We start from the raw sequence: 20,512 nt of genomic DNA on the forward strand, positions 1-20,512 counted from the left end.
CTTTGTCAAGTCCTATGGAAATTATGAAATATCTTATAATATAAGGCATTATGATTTATTTTAATTACATTACATAAGGCATTATAATTATTATAATTAGAGCCCTAGAGTAAAACAAAACTATGGCCAAGATGTGCAGCTCTGGCTTAGTTTTGTGTATTTACAGAGCTGTTAAACAGCATTCTGGTATTTAACAACTCTGCAAATATACAAACCCGGTGGTTTTTAAAAAGGAAATGTCTTCATGAAATTGAAAATTCTGTTTCCTGAGCAGGTTTTTTTCTGTGATCTCAGATTTAGTAATCCCAGGATTTTTTTTTTATTATATTGGCATACCGTGGTGGTTCCTTATGCAAACAGCAAAAGCCATTCAGTTTCTCTGTGCTTAAAACGCTGTTACCAGGAAAACTATTTTGGTACGAAGGGTTTTCTTTTTAATGCTTGTGAACCTAATTACTGAGTAATTACAGTTATATTAATTCAGAAATTTAATGCCACTTATTTTACTTTCCAATGGGAGTGATTATAATGGCAATAGGATCATTGTTGCAAAGACTTTCAAACCACTTTAGATTTCTTTTAACAGTCCATTACAGTGTACAATCATAAAGCACAGTGTGATTCTCTTGAGAATGAATGAGGGATAATGAAAACAAACAAATATGATTCTATGCACAAATTATTTTAATTAAAAAAAAATAAAAATTGTGCTGTCTGCACATTCAAGCAAATGCTGAAAGTGCCCAACTCAGCTGAAAATGTTGTCTCCCCACCCACAAAACAAGAACTGGCAGAGGAACATAAGCACTGCAAATACCCAGGAGTCAAGTGGAAATCTGATCACAGGAAAATTCACTTAGACTGGAAAACTGGTTTTTGATACTGGAAACAATGCAATTGGGGTAGCAGTGTGGGACCTTGGGGGAAGCCAAGTGTGAGTTAAACAAATGATGACTATTTAAAACCTCTCCCTGGGGCCTTTGCGTTTGAGGGAGGGTGTGAAATACACACAGAGCTTAGCTCACTATCCATTAAGGCCTGGATCCACCTTTACTGCTGGAATACTTGGTCTTACAGCTCCTGTATTTTCTGTCCTTTCTCCGTGGAGTAGGAATCATGGCTCTGTGTTAAGTGTGTAGGCTCCTGTGTATTGTTCCCAGGATTGAGAGAGGAATTGTGTTTAGCTCTCACCTCAACAAAAAGAAATTCAAACTCCTGACTTTCAGAAGAGTGTTATAACTATGACAGAGCAGGAAGAAAACATTAAAGATAATCTGGGCAACTGAGGAAGGGAAAACTGATTGGGTACTCAGTCAGGAAAGGAGGAAAACCAGCCATTTTCTTGTGTCTTTTCTTGAGTACTTTATGGATCTTCTATCTGGTAGGACTGTATACATAGGCAAAAGAAGGGAGAATACACCCTTGCCACGTATTTCTGTAGCTTCCCAAAGGTAGAGGAGCCTAGGTGAGGGCACCAGCCACCAGGTTCAAGTTTCTCTCACTTTCTCTGCCCTGTGAAGCCCTAATCATCCTCTACAACACAGAGCAACTCAGTAGGAAAAACTTAGGCCTGCCTTAAATGCACGTGAGGAACCTCCCGTGGTTCCTTCCACCCTAAAATAACCTGTTTCAAAGTGAAAGTGTCTGTCTGCTTCAGATTTTTCTCTCCTAACCCCAAAGATTTCATAACCTACAGGCAAGCTGCAGTGTGCAAGCATCCTCCCAGCAACAAGATTCAATCCAAAGTCTCTGACATTTTCAGAGGACATTTTACCTTACAAGAGGACTAGTCAGCAGCAGAGAACATGTGCTCCTGCCATGAGGATACTGCAGAAAGATGGCCATGTTACATTTCTGTAATATGTAAATGCTGTGACTTGGAGCCTTTACAGGGTAAGGAGTTCCCTTTAACACTTGACAGAGATTGAGAACAGAGGGGTAAAGGGAACAGAGAGACAGAAAAGCTTGGTGTGAGTTTCTATCACTGAGCAAAAGGAATTTATAGGATGGGCCTGACTCCACTGGTGAGTTATGCGTCATGGCATTCAAACATAGCTATGGAAAATGGGTCAGTATTATTCTATTTTTGTAAGAACTGAATGAGACAGCATTGCTCAGCCCAGGGTGCAGTGTCATTCTAGCTCATGCTGCAGCCTTCAGTGATGAGTTAAGGGAGCTTACGGTGATTCCTAGAAGAAGGGGGGAAAAAAAAAATCACTTGGCATTGGAACATATTCAGTGTTCATTTTGGAAGGTCCTCTGGTTAGAGATCTCCATGGCTGCCAATTTTTTTTTCTGAATCTGTTGTGTGAAGAAAAAAGCTGAGGTCACTCAAAGTGGGGGTGAATAGTCCAACACAGCTGCTCATCAGTGAGTGTGTGGGCCACATGCACTGCGGAGAGCCAAGTGAGGGAAAAACCTGCAGCAAGAGCATCCCTGGATGACACTAGTGCTGTGCTGGTGCCTCCCAGACAGGCAGTCAAGGTCCTGGGAGCTGAGCATGCTTTGAGGCTGTAAGGTCTGCAGCTGGACTCTCCTCAGCCAGGCTAATGCACTGTGAGCGGGATGCAGACGAAGGAGGTTGCAGTATTCACTTGCAGCAGCTCACTGCCCTGGGAGGAAAGCTGACTCCCAGCTGCCACTGGAGTATTTTGCAGAGTAGCATTTTTTCAGCAGCTGCTGAGTACTTATGTTTCCCAAACTGTTGCGCATTTTCCTCAAAAACACTTCATAGGGCCAAGAGGCCAATCATCCTCATAAAACAGAATCTAAATGTGTTTTAGTTTTGTGAATGGGCTTCTGAGCAGCTGGTGTCAAAGGAAACCCCTAGAAGTCAGTTAGTTTCTATTACATTTCTCTTGCTTCACTCAGGCAGAAGGGGCAGCTCCACAGAGACCAACCTTGCCTTGGGGGAAAGAGGTGAGCACGGCCAGGCTTAGCCTGAAGCCCACTCCTCAAAATGAGATGTTGGCAGGTGTCACTCAAAGAGAGAAGTGGACATTTTTGGGAGCATAGGTGTCAAACACCAGGCTCCAGGGAATACTAGGAGTGGAAGGTGTCCCTGCCCATGGCAGAGGGGTTGAAACTGGGATGGTCTTTAAGATCCCTTCTGACCCGAACCATTCCGTGGTCATTTTCTGAGGCAGCGAGCTGCGTGCTACCTGCTGAAATTCCTTCTTCCCCTAACCTGTGCAGCTTTCACTCCACATTAAATTGATTTAATTTCAGTTTTTCAATTAGTAGAGCTGATAACTCCCTTCTGTAAGAGCAACACGACAGTTCTGTCGACAGAAATATAACAGAAACTCCCTCCTGGACTTGCGCCCCATGAACCAGAAACTCCCTTCGCAGCATCACCCAGCACCCCAAACCCCTTTCCGGCAGCCGCGACCCCACCAGAGCACAGCGGAGGCGGCCACCGCGTCTAAAAACCCCCTTCCCTAACAGGGGCTTGGAGTTTCCAGAGGAAGCTGGTAAATCCGACTCACGGAGAACCTCCTCCCGCCGAGAGCGGGGCGGGGCCGCAGGGCAGGACGAACCGCCCGTAGCAAGGCCGGCGTGAGCGGGTTTCGCTGTGACTTCCGATGGGGCGGGCGGCGATGAGGCTGCTGGCATGGCTCCTGTGCTTCGCGTCCCTCTGGGGTAAGCCGTGAGGGGCACGGTGGGGACCCTTCCCGAGCCCTTCGCCTTTCTCCCTCACTCCTTGCCGTCCGGGATATCGTGGGCGGCGGGAGCGGGGCATCCTTGTCCTCTGCTCCCCACGCGGCTGGACGGGCTTGTTCCGCCCCGGGGAGCGGCGTGGACAGGACTGCGCAGCCTGCTGCTGGAATTTCGGCGGGCTCTGGCAGTGGGTTGCGGCCTGGGAAGCTGCTCCAGGGGGGCGGCTGCTTCTCCAGGGGGCCGTGACCGCCCCGGACTCCTGGCCCGGTCCCAGCGCGGCGACCGCGTCTCCCTGCGCGGGGCTGGGCGGGAGCGGTCCTGCCGCCTGCTCCCTGTCCTTCCAAGGCATAGCGGGCAGAAGCAGGCGGCTGCGTGCCTCCCTCGTCTAACTCTAGAATTTCATGCCAGCGGTCAGCACTTTTAGGAACTCCCCACCCTGTTCTTCTGGCTCGTTTCTCTCAAACTTGTGTAAAGGAAGGTTATGGTAGGAAGTGGGTGTGATATTATGGCACCCGCCTACGGTGAGATAATTCCCCCCTGTTCCTGAGGTGTTAAGGAGCTCAGAAAGCAAGCTTTTATTGTAGAAATATTCTTGTCACCCCTGTATATGAAAGTGCTATTTATATTGTGTTCTGTGTTCCCTGTTGCTCAAGGAAAACCCATCAAAGTTGTCAAAGGTTTTGTGTTGGTTTTTTTGTTTTGTTTTGTTTTGTTTTTAATTATTGTGGTTTTTTTCTTTCTTTTTTTTTTCCCCCGTAGAAGTAAATTATTGCTATTAACTTCTGGTGAAATACTAATCAAAGGCCTTCTTAGTCCAAGTTCCACGTGTGTGTCTGAGGAGCAATACCCTCACACCCATAACCCTTGCCCTGGGCTATGAACGTGAGAAGTATAAAAAAAAAACTGCTCATTTTTTGAAATTGAAGATGTATGTACAAACGTTCTTGTTGTCAATAGAGGTAGCTGCTATTGCTAGATGGGCCAGTGGGACAAGGAGCATGGTTAAATCTATGAAAATCTTATTCTTCTAGTCTAAGGGATTTCTTGGTGACTTTTTTTTTTTTTTTTTTTTTTTGCTTTGGGAGTTTCCTGGATATGCCTAAAATAGGAGCTATTGTATCCCCTGTTTAAAAAATTAACAGTCTCCTCTTGCTTTTCCTGAAGGCTTTAAGCAGCTGGTTCTGCTACTGAGTGTTCAGAGCAACTCCCTCGAATTTCCTCCTCATACTATTCTAGAAGTCTTCGGCTTGTTTTGTTTAATTTAGAGATATTGTTCTCTAAGAGAGCATTGAGGGTCTTTGATTCTGAAGTGGTTGATTAGGGCAGGAGATGAGGACTGCAAATTCTTTACTGTTGTTCACTAAACTAAATAGGCAAGCTTTCACACCATGTTTTTGTTTGTATGCTTGCATTATTGCTATTATGTGTGTTGACTACGCGTAAATGTTTCATGTTAATTTTAACAAGGTAAAATAATCTATCATTTCTGTATGAGAAAATCAAGACCCTGAAAGCCAGACTGATCTGCCCAAGTGCATAAAGTAGACCAGTACCAGTTTGACTTGGCATGCAAGTTTCTAGCCTTGCAAATACCTGTTGTAAACACCAGGATGCTGTTGGTAGATTCTCATCCTCCTTCAGTCTTCCCATTCTGAATCCCTGCCTTCTCCATCCAAATTCAAAGCACTGCACTTATCCCAGTTGTGTTGCTGAACATCTGGAATGGGGTGGGAGATGTGCTTCTCCATTCTCTTGTGGGAGCCTGTGACACACAGAAGCTGCAGTGTAGCTTTGGCGTCTTCAGAATTCCTACTTGACAAATAGGGATTCCAGCTCTTCACAGTGCTCTGCTGGGTCAGGTTCTTGTCTGATAAAACCTCAGACTTGCAAATTAGAATGCAAAGTCTCACCGTGAGGCTATGGAAGGACTTTGAGACATACCAAGAGCATGTTCCTTCAGTCCTTGGAAATTCAAGGCAAAACTGTGCTCAGATTTGAGATCCTGGAGATTGTATGTGGGTGGAAAAAAAAAGTCAGTGTGTTATCTGTGGCCAAGTTTATTGAAGGAACCCACAGAGAAGTCTTTGCATCCTCCCTGGATGAGATGAATAAATAATACCACACCAGCAGGACGTCACAGTGCAAGCTACACCAGTAGGGATGTTCTGCTCCATTGCAGACAGCAGCCAAACTTCTAGTAACTTTAGCAGAGCCAGGACTTCACCCCAAAAGCAGAGGGGATATGGGAATTAAGCTGAATATGGGAAGTAGAACACCTAGAAGCATTCTGCATCCGTAGTGCGGCTCATATGAAAGCCAGGCAACGCTTTCAATGTTCTGAGCATCAAATCAATTTTATGCAGTATTTTGGCCTTCTGGGTTCCTTAATGCTTCATTTACCAATTCAGCTTATTTATAAAAATTGAGTTAAGCGGAGAAGACTTATTTGATCTAAAAGCAGAGGTTATCATGTACAGTATTGAGCATAGACTGACAAATAATTTTTAGCATCTCTCAGGTTTTTTTTCAAACTTCTTCTGAATCTCCAGCATAGAAACTAAACATACCTCAGTGTGGCTTTTTGTTACTTTCTCATTAGGCCATTTGACAGGTTTGGGCTGGCTTTTGTTTTTATTTTAAAATTTTCTGTCTTTTTTTCTCTACACACAGAAATATATGCTCTTTTCTACATTTTTGATCACAAAAACACTGATATTGCTCAGTGTTTTCTCCTGTGTCTCTCCACTCCATGGGAAATGTTATGAGAACTACATTACAAGGCATTGGGATGAATGGTGGAAAATCTGTACTCCTAAAAAATTCAGGTTGCTTGTAGAATGTGGTTAGTTCATAGGCTGCTAATAGAAATATTAAACAGTTTTTAATGATACGAATGGAAAAATCAGTCATCAGCTTTATGAAGCTGACAGGCGCTTTTGTTGTCCTTTAGCCTTACTCTTGAATCTTCCTGAATAAACAGAGGAAGGTAGGAATGTCTCACAAAGGAAAAAAAAAAATCAAACCAAACATCTGCCCCCTGCTTAAAAACTCTTGATAAGAGCTGAGGCTGTTATATTATATTAAAACCAAAAAGAAATAAAAATTTTTTTGCCATTGCTATTTAACACTGCAGGATGGAAGTATGAACACAGAGTGAAAAATGTCACTGATAGTTTCTTGGCTTAATGTAATTAATGGTCTTAGACCTTAGAAAGCCAGGATCATCAATATTCTGCAGCACACACTGGCCCTCCCTAATAGTTCACCACTGCTAAAAGTGGTGATTTCCAGTCTTCCCCCTCCCTCCCTCGCCTTATGCTGGGAGGCCATATGTTGGCCTGGGCATTCACTGGATTTAGCTAATTGCATTAGTTGTCAAAAACCTCCAACTGTATAAATTTAATAAAGAGTGTTGGCTCAGTCCAACAGAGCAGGAGGGCAAAAGCAGGTGGAGGGGAGGGAAAGTGGGATGTCCATGCACACCTACCCATGTGTGGGATCTGGTGTTTGCTTAATTGCCCTGAGCTAATCAGTTGTCTGAGGCAGGGGGCACAAGATTCTTAGAATAGGAGTTCTCATATTGCAACTCTCTCCTGAAGGGAAGGTTTCGTTGTTTAAGTTCTTGACAAGAGAACTAGATAAACCTAGGTTGCCTCAAAGTACAGGCAATAATAGTTTAGTACATAAACCCTTCTGAAGCTGAAGTGTTAAGGTTATCCTAAATTTGTCTGTGTTATGGAACATACAGGTGTGGTTTTGCATGTTCTCTTCCCATCAATGTCCCATATAGTGCCTCCACAGCAAAGAAGATTTGGATACTATGGTCCTGCAGTAACTCCCTCTCTGTGTGTTGAGTTCCCTGTTGTACTGGCCTGGTAGTTCAGACTGCCCTGATAGACTCAGGCTGCCACAGAATAGACGAAGTTTCCCCACTGTAGAACCAAGTAAGAAAGACTCTTGTAAGGCAGGGATCAATCTTTCTTCTATAATAAGACCGGTTAAATCAATAATTAAATCAGAATAATTTGTGACTGAATAATTATTAATAAAGTCATAATGCTGCTCAGAGGTAATTTCTGGGGACTCAGGCAGTAGAAGGAATATACAAAGCTAAAGTACTAGGATTTTAAGGCTACATTGATATGTGAATGATAGGAGTGATGGAAACTCAAATTTGTGCTACATGGGTAGTAAGAAGCAGCCTAACAAACTGCATGTGGTTTGCTTAGCAAAAGTGAAAACTCTGCTTCAACCAGGGTGATGATGAGAGCTGTGAGTAGGCAATGTTTGCTAATAATGTTGTGTGTATCTAGACCGTTACATCAGAAATTTCCTCTTGCTTCTGATGGAGGAGTAATTTTGTGAAGCTTTTTCTCTTGCTGCTACCTTTAGTGTGGCCCTTGTGACACTGTACACACACCTTTATCCTGGTGTATGAACAGGCAGACTTGCTAGAGATGGAATATTTTTGTTGATGTTTGGTTACTATGGGATGAATAGACTTACCTGAAACTAACCTAAAGCAATGCTTTGGAAAAAGGAAAACACCCAAATCAAGAAGGTGCCACAAAAATAAGAACCCATGTATTTACATTCAGAAAAAGGAATATTCTTTCCAACTTGGAAATACAGCCCAGTGGGTACTTCTAACATTAAGTTTATTTACAGTCATCTCCTCAGAGTTGCTTTTGTATCAAGAGTCAAAGTTTTAAAGGTTAAGAAGCCAGAGCTGCACAATCAGTATCCATGTTGAGACGTTTTGAGGGTTAGGAGGGAACATAACTGTCTGCTGCTTACAGTTGCTGGGGGAATTCACAGTTTTAAAAAAGCCTAGAAAAGGGGTAGTTGGGAAGTTACAAAAAATAAAACAAACATCCACTATTTAAAAAGCCCATCTCCTGAGGCAAACAGTTCCTTGCTATAAGTTAACAGGTAAGGACTTTTCCACTCAGCTTTAGCAGGTGGAATGTTAGTGTCTTAATGGTAATAGGAGAGTCTAACTGCTGCTTTTGTAGACCTAATATAGACATATATGCATTTCAAATAGGTACTTGAAACCCAAAAAAATAATGATAGTATTAAAAATAAAAAGGGAATTAGCTTACCGATGTTTCTCCAAAGTAACTAAACCTTACATCAGCTCCAAGAAAACTAGTGAAGAAAGTCAAGCCAGGTAGACAAATATAGTAATGAAGTATTTATTGCTGATAAATGGAGTACTAAATTCTACTTAGTCTGAGCACAACATGGATACCTTTAGCCTGCTTAAGTGCTCAGAGTCAGAATTAGTCAGGTGAATATTAAGACTCAAGTACAGCACACTGGGTTGCATGGGTCTGGCTGCTGGAGAAGTGGGAGCAGAAGATGATGTAGACAAGATGAGGTGATGGGTTTGCAGAAAAGGCTTTGCCCACACAATGTTACCTTCTCTTTATCTGTGACACTTTCATCATGGGATTTGTTTGGAAGGGAAGAACAAAAAGGCTTGGCATAAGAAGGAATTTGGAGTGGGTTTTAGGAGATAGAGGAGCAGGTTGTCTGATGGTTTCTGTAGAGGCTACTGAAGGCCTTAACACCCCACTACTTTGTTGTGTAAACTTTATGTTGGAATAACAGGCTACAATAAGGAGAGAGGGAGAAAGCAAAGAAACATGATTCTTATTTCTAGCCTTCCAAAAAGATTGTATGAGAGAGTGTTTGGCTGTCATTTCTCCCTCTTTGCTCACACTAGAGAAGCAAACTGCTGTGAAATGTATTTCCATATAAAATTACGTAGAAAAGAGGGGGAAGGGTTCCTTGGAAATTTAGAAAACATATCATGACACATGCTTTCTTCAGAAGCTCAAAGAGACGTGGTTGTGACCTTATGCAACATTTCTGTATGATTTCCTTGAAAAAAAGGAAGCTGACAGATTGAGTGGGAGATTTCTTCACATTTTCACTAGACCAATAAAACAGGGAAATAAAACAAATATAAATAAAACCAAAATGTCCAATAAAGTTTGGACATTTTTAGATGGCAGGAGATGACGGTTATCCGAAGAGTAAACTTTTCGTTGTTCTGCTGCTGGAAGCCTCGAGTTTCCTTAGGCAGGAACTCTTCAGCTCCTTGCTGTGAAACCTTCGTTTCATCAGTGAGCAAGAGGAGAGTGTGCTGAAGAGAGCAGTGCTCCCCTGTGCCAAGCAGAACCTATGGAGAGAAAATGTGTTTTCTTTTCAACTCTGCTTTCTCATTTCTTTCTCACTTCTGGGCTTGAAGGAGCAACAGGTTTTCCCTTATACCTTCAACCTAGCTCTTATGACTAACTTAAAGGGAGTAAAGATGTGGAGAGTTTACCTGGATCGACCCCCAAGCTTAGGAAGTTATTAGCGGTTGGCTGAGCAGTGGTGGCTGTCCTTGCTTGTGTTCTTAGTCCCCAGCAAATGGCTGCTTCCTTTCCTTCAGGAAGTCATGTCACCTTGCTCTTGTCAGCAGCCACCACAGCTTGGCTTATGCATGCTGATATTAAGCCACCACAGCTTGTTTGTGTCCGTGAGCTGAAGATACCGAGAGGCAGAATTTTGCAGTGGGTAGAGCAGGGAGTTTTCCTCCATGCTAGGAGTACTATAGATCCTTAGGCAGTGAGAGATGACTTGTTGAGAAATAAATGGTCCTAGAAATAGTCTTTATGAAACAAAAGTCTCTAACAAGACTTCAAGCTTCATCAGATCAAAACAGTGTTCCACCCTGCCCAGCATCTTGCTTTCCTGTGGTCTTCACACAAGTGTTGGAGCTTCCCTGTGTTTTCTTTTCTGGAAATCGTTAATTGAGATGAGTGGAAAGAGATGCTCCTACTGGGGCAGTGGGAGCAAGTGAGATGTTTAAATCTGCCTGAACAGGATAGAAGACAAAGAAAGCACGTAGGTTGTGTTGAAAAGATGTGGGAGTGAGAGCTTACCCTGTTTGCTTTTACATTTCCTGTGCCTGGAAAAGACCTCCAGTGCAGACATCAAGAAGTAGCACCTGTAATGGCACAAGAAGAGTACTTCCATGGGTAAACTGCAAACAAATTGGATATTCCATAAAAAGTAAGGCATGGAGAAGACCTGTGTGCTTGGGTAGAGAACTGCACACACACAGAAGTGTGTTTCTCATTGCTTCAGTATCCTGTCTGAGAAAGTCCTTGATTCTCTGGTCTGGCAGCAAGCAGAGGAGCTGCTGACACAGTACACTGACTAGCACTGTTCTTTGCTGATGGGAAAGGACCTTCTGTCTGCTTTCATATGGAAAGGAGATAGGACGTGGAGCAAGATGGCTTATAGTTTGTTTTCTGGACTTGTACACAGTGAAGGGAAGTGACTTGGTGTGATAAAGCTGTAGTATCCACACTGATTTGTGAACAGTAGTAATGATGTAACATTGAGGTAACAATGATGGCACCAGAAGCAAGGGAAGTCTGGAATGATACAAGAATTGGTGGGTTCTTAACTTGATGCCTTTGATGAACAAATAAATAAAAAAATCAAAACCAAAACAAACTCAAAATAGTAGCTGTCACTTGCAACCGGTTGGCTTGAGGAGTAGAAGTATTTCTGTTTCATCATGCACAGTTACTATTTAAAGGGAAGTTTTACATGGTGTGTATTGGGAATCTCGCCTTAATATGAGACCTCATTTATAACTTAATCATGCCCTTCCTTCAACTTAGTAGTAAAAAATTACCAGCTACCAGCTGTAGTCTCTGGAATAGAGTCTTTAATGCAAGTGTAACTTGAACTCGGTACCAACATGTTTTTGTCTATGTCCACATAAATGTCTGCCGTGGCAGTAATCTTGTGGTTGTTTTAGAGCTATTTGGAAATTGATTCCTGAAGACAGAAGCAGGGATGCAGAGATGCTAATGGTTTACAGTATCCCCTCCCCACAGCAAAATTTTGTCTGTTACATCAGTAGATTTTTTTTTATTATAAATGTAACTGTTTTTAATAAAAATTAGGGAAAATCTCTTATTCCTCTTCTGTTCTTATGTGTTTAATTACATTGAATATCTGGGCCTTTTTAGCAGTTCAGGTTTCTGGACAGCTCCATTTCTTGCTGACAACTCTGCTAGATCTCAGAGGTTTGGATGTTATTTCACATATGTTGTCTGTGAAATAAGCTTGTTTAAGTGACATTTCCAAGGGAAATCCCTAATACCTCCATGATTTCAGAGCAGGTGCTTTGAACTGAGTAGCAATTTTATGTCAGAAGTGTGCTTTTTAATAACTGTGAATATTCATGCTGGAAAAATTTGTTTATTTACTCCTAGGGAACTTCAGTCTGGGTGTTCTGCAACAAGATGCTAAAATAGATTTTACTGGCGACAGTTTCATCTTTTTCACCAGACCATGGGTAGGAGACCCATTTCAGGTGAACAGAGGGAAAGTACTGAGGATAGAGGGTCTTAGGATAGGGAAGAAGATCAGGACAATGATTCTACCTGGGACCAGAATGTGGAAATTGGATCCCTTTGTAGTGCCTGTCATATGATTGTGCTGACAACCTTGTTTGGGTAATTCTAAACTAACACATGCCTTAGTTTGCAACATTGTGATGTGATTTTAATCTAAATTTGAATGTGTCTTATACTGCATACAGTGTTAGTCAAGCAGTATTTTATAAAACAATTGTTAAAGTAACTTGTTTTTTTTTTCTCTTGTAGCGCTCATCTACGCTGAGGATGTGTTGTCTGGCATTGTGGGAGAAAATTTTACTTTTCCAGTAGACATAAAGCAAAGAATAGAGGATATTACTTGGAACAAAAACAAGGATATAGTGGCTGAATGGGATGGGCAAAACCCACCGACATATTTAACTCATCTCCGAGGCAGGAGTGTGCTTAAGGAGAATGGGAATTTGACTATATTTAACTTGGAGAAGAGTGATGCTGGCACATATGAGTTAGTCTACCAGACTTCTGGGAAAGATGGTTTTTTAGAATTCATTCTTGAGGTATTAGGTAAGTAGAGGAAGAACTGCATAAAGAACGTGCACCACTTCATTCACTTTAAAAAATCTAGAAAGAGGATTGTTTATTTCTCAACAAAGCAAATAGAAACAATGGGGGGCTGTTCTTTGGCTCTGGTGTTAAGTTGCTTAGGCACTTTGAACATATTTTCAAAGGTGGCATCTAATTTGTGTGCCAATCATTACTCACCATGGAATGACTGTTAGTGTGCGTAGATGGCACGCAGTACTTCCAGGTAGACAACCAAACCCTTTGAGCAAGCTGACCATGTTATCCCAGGCATGTGCTTGAATATCTGTGGCATCATCCTGTGCCCATCTACTCATCTTCACTAGCACTCTTTGGCAAATATGTTTGACCAGTGGGTATATTAGTCCTATTGACAGTGAGCCATGAGAAGGCTTGAACTAGGCATCAAAGAACCCCAAGGAGGTGGTTTACAGGTTCCTTTTAGAAACACATTTCTCTCGTGCTCATGTGTGCATGTGCACACACAAACCTTACATGAACACTTTTGTCTCTGCACTCTTCTGCTGCTTTTGTTGCTCCAACCCTTGTACTGTGCTAAAATTCAAGGCAGTTTATAACTAAACTCAATGTCTTCTCTCCTTTTAGATCCCCCTTCAGAACCTAAAATAAATTACAGCATCAAGGGTGATAACCTTGTGTTAAACTGTACATCAGATTTCCAGAGGCCTGTGAATTACACTTGGAAGCTCAGTAACGATCCACGCAGCCATTGGAGCCAGGAATTTTCCATCCCTATAAAGAATATTGATGCTACCAAGAACGCTACGTGTTTCATTACATTCTCACAAACAGAAAGAAGCTCTGAAATCTCTTTGATTCAGTGCATTTCAGATGAAGAAGGTAATGAATGTGTCAGGTTGCAAACACAGGTCTGAGAGGCTTGGATGGGAAGCAGCATGAACTTTGTAAGATTTCTCCTGACTTCTAGGGGAGTTGGATTTAAAGAGTAAAAAGCATCAGAAGTGATTTGTCTGCTAAAAGTGTGTATAAGGTTGATGGAAGGTATGAGATTGACAGTTTGATCCCCACCAATAACTGGACTGAGTAATAACAGAAGGAGACCAACTTAAAAGATCTCTTTTGAACCTTCTGGTCTCCTGTAACTAATGCTGATGACTTGTGCTCTGTGTACTACTCTCCATGAATTGGAGTGAAACTGTTCAGTCATTTCAAGTGAGTTATCTAGCAGCATTAGATAAAATAATGTCTCATCTAGCATCATCTGCATGAATCAATGAACATACTTCTTTCCCCCTTCACAGAGAGATATCAAAATTAGAAGAAAGAGTTTTCCTCCTGTTGCTTATAGCTTTGGGAAAACCTTCAACTTGAGGCTTGTGTTTTTTTCTTTTTTAAACAGAGTTAGAACATGTTTGGAATCATCTCTTTTGTAGGGTGTGTAAAGCAGTCCCTAACTGACACAGTTTCTCATTTCTGTGCAAAAGTAATTTTCGTGGTTTACTGGTGTAGAATTCTTCTTCCTTCACTGGAGTTCTGTGTTAGAAACTTGTTAGAAATGAGACATGTGGTGGGTTGACCTTGGTTGGCTGCCAGGTGCCCTTCAGGCTGCTCTGTCACTCCCTCTCCTCTGCAGGAAGGGGGGGAAAAGTAGGACAAAAGCCTCATGGGTTGAGGTAAGGACAGGGAGAGATCATTCAGCCATTACTGTCACAGGCAAAACAGACTCAACTTTGGAAAAATTAATTTATTTATTGTCAATCAAAATCAGAGTAGGATAATGGAAAAACAAGAACAAGTCTAAAACACTTCCCCCAAACCCCTCCCTTATTCCCAGACTCAGTTTCACTCCCAATATCTCTACCTTCCCACCCTGAGCTGCGCAGGGGGATGGGAGTTGCAGTCAGCTCATCACACGTTGTCTCTGCTGCTCCTTCCTCCTCAGGGGAAGAACTCCTCACACTCTTCCCCTGCTCCAATGTGGCATCCCTCTCACGGGAGACAGTCCTCCCTGAACTTTTCCAATGTGAGTCCTTCCCAAGGGCTACAGTTCTTCACAAATTGCTCCTGTGTGGATCCCCCACAGGGTCACAAGTCCTGCCAGCAAAAATGCTCCAGTGTGGGCTCCTCTCTCCATGGGGCCACAGGTTCTGCGAGGAGCCTGCTCCAGCATGGGCTTCCCATGGGGTCACAGCATCCTTCAGGCATCCACCCATTCCAATGTGGAGTCCTCCATGGGCTGCAGGTAGATCTCTGCTTCCCTGTGGACCTCCAAGGGCTGAAGGGGGACAACCTGCCTCACTATGGGGCATCATGGGCTACAGGGGAATCTCTGCTCCGGCGACTGGAGCACCTCCTACCCCTCCTCCACTGACCCTGATGTCTGCAGGGCTGTTTCTATCACATATTCTCAGTCCTCTTTCCCTGCTGCTATTGTCTAGCAGTTTTCCCCCTTTCTTAGATGTGTTATCCCAGAGACACTACCACGGTCACTGGTGGGCTCTGCCTTGACCAGCAACAGATCCATCTTGGAGCCAGCCGGCATTGGCTCCATCCAGCATGGGGGCAGCTTCTGGCATCTAATCACAGAAGCCATCAAAACCTTGCCACACAAACCAAATACAAGATATTTGCTGAAATTTCATTTGGCTGAAATCTGGCTCTGACTTTCATATGCCAAAAAATGGAATAGCCATTGCCTTTCAAGGGGTGATGTGCCTTCACTGAACTGAGGTACTTAACACATAACTGTGCTGGAGTTGGCTTAGGGTTTTGCTACTAACTGACTCTTGTGCATTAATTTATTGAGGCTACTTTTTAAAAAACGTACTTTTTATAAAACGTACTCAGGGTTGTGTTTCTACTGAACTGTTGCTTTATAAATAACCAATCATTTTTATTTTTTTTTAAAGGATATGGCTCTCACAAAAGAAACAGAATTATTCTTATTGTACTTTTTTCCCTCTTTATGCTGCTTCTGGGAATCCTAGTATTCCTACGCACAAGAGGTATGTAGAGCATTTCCTATTTGAGTTTTACGTGCTTCAAGATTATGCTCATCTAAGGAACTGTGGAACATATGAAAGTTTCTAACCACGGGATATTTTGTAAAAACAGTAATAGAAACAAGTACAGTGTAGGCAAAGGCTAGTAGATTTGAAGGAAATGATGTACTGAACTTCCTTGCATTTGGGCGCTGGGCTCTGAGTGCTGGGAAACACTGCAGTTTGCATTTGCATATTTCTCCTTCAGACTGGGTGTTTCATTTACTGTTTGTTTCTACTTACCAAGTGTTTGCAGCCTCTCCTGTTCCTACCTGAGTGTCTTTTGACAGCCCTTTTTGAGCGCATCGTAAAGCTGCCCTCAAGATCAGATTTATTGTTAGGACAGGCTTATACCATGGCCTGTTGAATCTGACAACTCAGTGTGATCAGCTGATAAATGGGGACTTCTGTGCCTCCTGTCAGCCTGTGTTGTATTGATGGAGGGGTATGGACAGATGCTCACAGATCATTATGATCAGCAAAATGTCCGCTTTATTAGAAGAAAGACATCTTATATACTGCTTATGACACTCAGACATGTGTTTCTTGTTCACACAAGATTGGATACATAAGGAAAACATACTTTGTTGTACAGTGCTAATTGGATAACAACAGGTGTCCATAGGAGATGAGAAAACTTGTTCACCTGCCAAAAACTCCTCCTTGACTTTGGCAGAAAGCCTCTTTTGTTCGAGCCTCAAGGCTGAAGCCATTTTAAGTAACGCAGTTAGTTTTACTGTTCACACCCAAATATGCCAAGGCAATACTCATGGAAATGCAGTGGAAGTTGTTCACACAATTTCAATACACCAACAGTGTTGCCATCATCTTGGAGTTCCGTATCTCCTGCTGCCACCTTTTTGGGTTAATGTGTCAGATTGTCTTCTGGTTTGAAAAAGAGGTACACACCTCTTTGTGTTTGAGAGGGTTGCAAACAGGAATACATTTCTTCATCCTATGCATGCTCTGCATGGAAAATTCCTGTTGGCTTCCAGATGGGGTGGCTGTAGGGTGAGGAGTGTGGGGAAGGACTAATTGATGATATTCTTGAGGAAGGCTCTGATCAGAACTTAAAGAGATATATATGTTGTATGTGGGCCTTATGTTTTCCTGCTCATTCTCCATTTAGTTGGCATGGAATCATAAACTAGGTTGGAAGATATCTCTGGAAATTTCATCCAACTTGCTGCTCAAAGCACGACTAACTTCAAAGCTAGATCAGGTTGCTTAAGGCCTCGCCCAGGCAAACTTTGAATAGTTCCAAGGATGCAAATTCCCCAGTCTCTTTCAGCATGCGTTTAATTGCTTGTAACTGGCCATCAGATAGAATCAAAACAATTCTGTTGAAACAATGAAGGTTTGAATATGCTAGAAAAGAAACTTGTTATACCTTGGTAGGATAAACAGTGCACAGGTAACAGCAAAAGAGATTTGCTGATTTAAGTACAAGACTCAGAATCATAAATTAAGCTCTACCTTAGATTTGATTAGATGTGTTCTGACTTCTTGTTGCAAGAGGCCCATTCTATTTATCTTTCACTAATTGTCTTTGCCCCAAAACTATATTTCATTCTTTGTTCTTTGTCCAAGTCAAGTATTCAGTTGCATGTTCTCAGTGAATTTTTTTTTTCTTTTTTTGGTTTGGGGATAGGGGAGGGGATGGAATGAATGGAGGCTGTCAATGAGTTTCCAAAGAAACTTTATTTCTGAGTCATTTCTCCAGATGTTCTGTTTGTTTGGGTGCGGGTAGAGATAAATTCGAAAGAGGAAGAGTAGCTCAGAAGAACAGTCCAGTGCATGGCTCAGGTAAGACAGTGTCACAGATGTCTGGAAATCAGATCATTGCTTTCGTTTGGTCTAGGCTTGTCAGTTTTTATTCTGTGTCAGTATAGTCTTTCATTGAGAGAGGTAAAGGAGTAAGTTTTCTTAGAGTATACTTATTTTTTTCTAGTGACTAGTACATACTTTCTAAAAGAAATAAATTTCATTATAGGAGAATGTGAGCAACTTTTCTCTATGGACAGCCAGGAACAGCATAACTCAGACAGAGGTAAGAAACCTGTATTGCTGTATTAATGTTTTTGGACATCTGCTATTGTTTGGAGCAGGGACTCTGATTTGCTCTTTACTTTTTTGCAGGATCTAAGCTTTTGAATTGATTTTCAGTGTGGGCACATGTAGACTCAAAGTCTCAGCTGAGGTCCAATATGGGATAATTATAGGAACCTGCACTTAGTGAATGTGTTAGTGGGGCTGGCAGTTACAGACAGTGAATCACCTCAGATTTCCCTGGTCAGCAGCTGTCTTTGGAGATGAATTCCCTCTCAAACAGTGAAGAACTGGGGCTGATTTACATGCTGAAATGAGGTTAATATTATCTGTCTCTTTTATTCTTGCATGCTTGTGCAGTCTACAACTTCCTCGTGAGGGGAAGAGGAGGGACAGACACTGATCTCTTCTCTGTGGTGACCAGTGACAAGGCCTGAGGGAATGGCCTGAAGTTGTGTCAGGGGAGGTTTAGGTTGGATATTAGAAAAGAGTTCTTCACCCAGAGGGTGTTTGGGCACTGGAACAGGTTCCCCAGGGAAGTGGTCATAGCACCAAGCCTGACAGAGTTCAAGAAGTGTTTGGATGATACTCTCAGACTTTTGGGGATGGTTCTGTGCAGGGCTAAGGGTTGGACTCAATCATCTTTGTGGGTCCCTTCCAACTCAGCATATTCTGTGATACAAAATTCTTTGAGAAATTTGGTTAATTATTTTCCTAAACTTTTCTAAGTATTCATATCAAGTGTTTAGGGCTGAATATGAATGTGATGCATTGCTTATTCCCAGTGTTCCCCATGGAAATTTCTTATCAAATAAGACTAGCAGGAGTTTGCTGTTAATTTAGCTTGGCACGTTGTTAGTCTGGTGTGCAGAACTATGGTCCTTGCTTTTGGTGTGTGATTCTGGAGCATGCTTGCACCCATCGGGTCAAGCTGCAGTTGTCTCCTTTGCCTTCTCTAACCCGTTGTAGTTGTTTCAGAAAAAAAATCTTTTAGCAGTATGTTTGATTGACTCTTACTCCATTTTGCAGGCCTGCCTTCTTCTTGTAACAGCCAGATGAGGGAAGGAGACAGTCAGTGGAGGAACTTCTCACCTCTGTTAGTTGCCAGTCTGTTCCCCAGGCAGTACAGAGTCTCAGTGGTCTGCATTCCTGTCTTCCTGCCCAGATCTTCACTTGAGCTTCTGCTGTCCATTCTAACCTGCATTGGGTTTTTTTGTTTGTTTTTTTTCTTGGTGTTTTGTTTGGGTGTTTTTGTTTGTTTGTTTGTTTGTTTTATGTTTGTTTTTTATTTCTCTTATTATTTGCTGCAATATTATTCTGTTCTCTGGCTTCTGGGTCTATGTGTTGGAGTATGGAAATTGCTCCATACGGTGAGCAGAGAAGGAAGGGGACAACTCCTTTAGTCTGTGCTCCTTTCACAAGGGTGAATTTGGCTAACGTGTTCCAGCTTTAACCTGTATGATTCTTGTTGCCAGAACCTGTGGTCTGTTTTTAGGAACTAAACTAAATTAAACCCCAAAACAGTTAAGCAGATTAGGGAGAACAGGGGAAGACTATTGAAAAACACTTTATTACAAGACCAAACACTGTTTCAGTGGGGAATAGTCAAAGCTCCCACCATCAGGTGCAGGGTCAAGTGCCCTGTTGGAGTGTTCTGGTGTTGAATTTACAGTGTCTTCATGTGGGATACTCGGTCTGGTATCTCACATGAGCTGCTGCAGTCCTGGAGCAGGATGTTTCTTGAATTGCAAACTACTGTGTCGCTTTGCAGAGATTTTCTTTATATTTGATTTAATTTCTTGATTTGTTCTTTAATTTAATTTCCGAAGTTTCTTAATGCTTTTATAGTTTGGAGATTTAAAAAATGTGATGGTGAAGAGCCTGGAAAAGCTACTACAGGTAGAGAGGTAGCACTATGAAAGCAAGGGCTTGGATTTTTTTTGTCGTTGGGTTTGTTTGGGATTTTGTCCTCCCTTTCTACCTCCCTTATGAGCTGTTTAGCAGAATTTTTAGTAAAAAAACTTCATTTGATATTCTCAAACATTTGTTAAAGCTGTGGTTCTAGCCCATGGTTCAGAGATCACTAAAGTCTAGAGACTACGGGTGAATCTGAAGGTTAAAAAAGAAAAACCCAAGCCCCCCAAACTCCCTCATTTTGGTACTGCACTTAAATTTGCTTTAGAATGTTCCTATTAGAGGTTCTTTAAGTTCTACAGAGAGAAAGAGTTTAAAGTCACAGCGTTAGTGCAACACATAAATGAAGTAAAAAAGCAAATGCATATTCTCTTCTCTCTGGCTTTTTATGGCAAATCTGCAGCTTTATCACCTTAAGTAAACTGACTTGAGAAAGATTTTGTAAAGCTGTAGGCATAAGTAAAGACAATGTTGGTCATGGTCTGGGACCTTAAGTGGTTGCTGGAGGAAAGTTGAAATTAATTGTGAGTCCTTTAGGTGGCATAACATACTGGTTCTCAGAAGTATCTGCTAAAAGTGTTATAATGAAGTTTTTGCTTTAAGACTGAGTTGCACGTTTTGCAGACTACTGTGCTGTCTCCATACATATTTCTAAAAAGGATTTCTGTTTCCTTGCAGCTATATTTTCACAGCCTGTTCATTGTGAGAATGAAAGACCTGAAGCAGGTAACAAGTGAGATGATGCCCTAAAAAAAGGAGAACTTGGAGGGAGGAAATAATTTTGTACATGGACTTTTGCAGTCCTAAACATATTAGCATGTTCTCAGTATAGAGTTTACCATTCCCCTGTTGGCCTAGAAGGACCTGTTG

At 42.1% G+C, this 20,512-nt stretch overlaps 1 protein-coding gene across 4 annotated transcripts in view; it reads left to right on the top strand.

Annotated features, from left to right (window-relative positions):
- Positions 1-3,523: 3,523 nt before the first annotated feature.
- Positions 3,524-20,512, top strand: part of LOC127467238 (SLAM family member 5-like) — a 28,784-nt gene continuing 11,795 nt past the window's right edge. For 2 of the 4 annotated variants that reach the window (XR_007903023.1, XM_051778956.1), the window contains exons 1-7: positions 3,524-3,642; positions 12,342-12,638; positions 13,263-13,517; positions 15,548-15,647; positions 17,430-17,485; positions 17,673-17,729; positions 20,321-20,368. Coding sequence is in view for 2 of the 4 variants with exons in the window: in XM_051778956.1 (XP_051634916.1) it covers positions 3,585-3,642; positions 12,342-12,638; positions 13,263-13,517; positions 15,548-15,647; positions 17,430-17,485; positions 17,673-17,729; positions 20,321-20,368 (871 nt within the window). In the remaining 2 variants the exon portion in view is untranslated. Of the gene's footprint in view, positions 3,643-12,341; positions 12,639-13,262; positions 13,518-15,547; positions 15,648-17,429; positions 17,486-17,672; positions 17,730-18,757; positions 18,825-20,320; positions 20,369-20,512 lie in introns of all 4 variants that reach the window. The other 2 variants (XR_007903024.1, XM_051778957.1) reach the window with 2 other exon arrangements.

The sequence above is a fragment of the Manacus candei genome, unplaced genomic scaffold, assembly GCF_025592945.1.
Source record: "Manacus candei isolate 608988 ecotype Guabito, Panama unplaced genomic scaffold, ASM2559294v1 h1tg000014l, whole genome shotgun sequence".
Taxonomy (NCBI): domain Eukaryota; kingdom Metazoa; phylum Chordata; class Aves; order Passeriformes; family Pipridae; genus Manacus; species Manacus candei.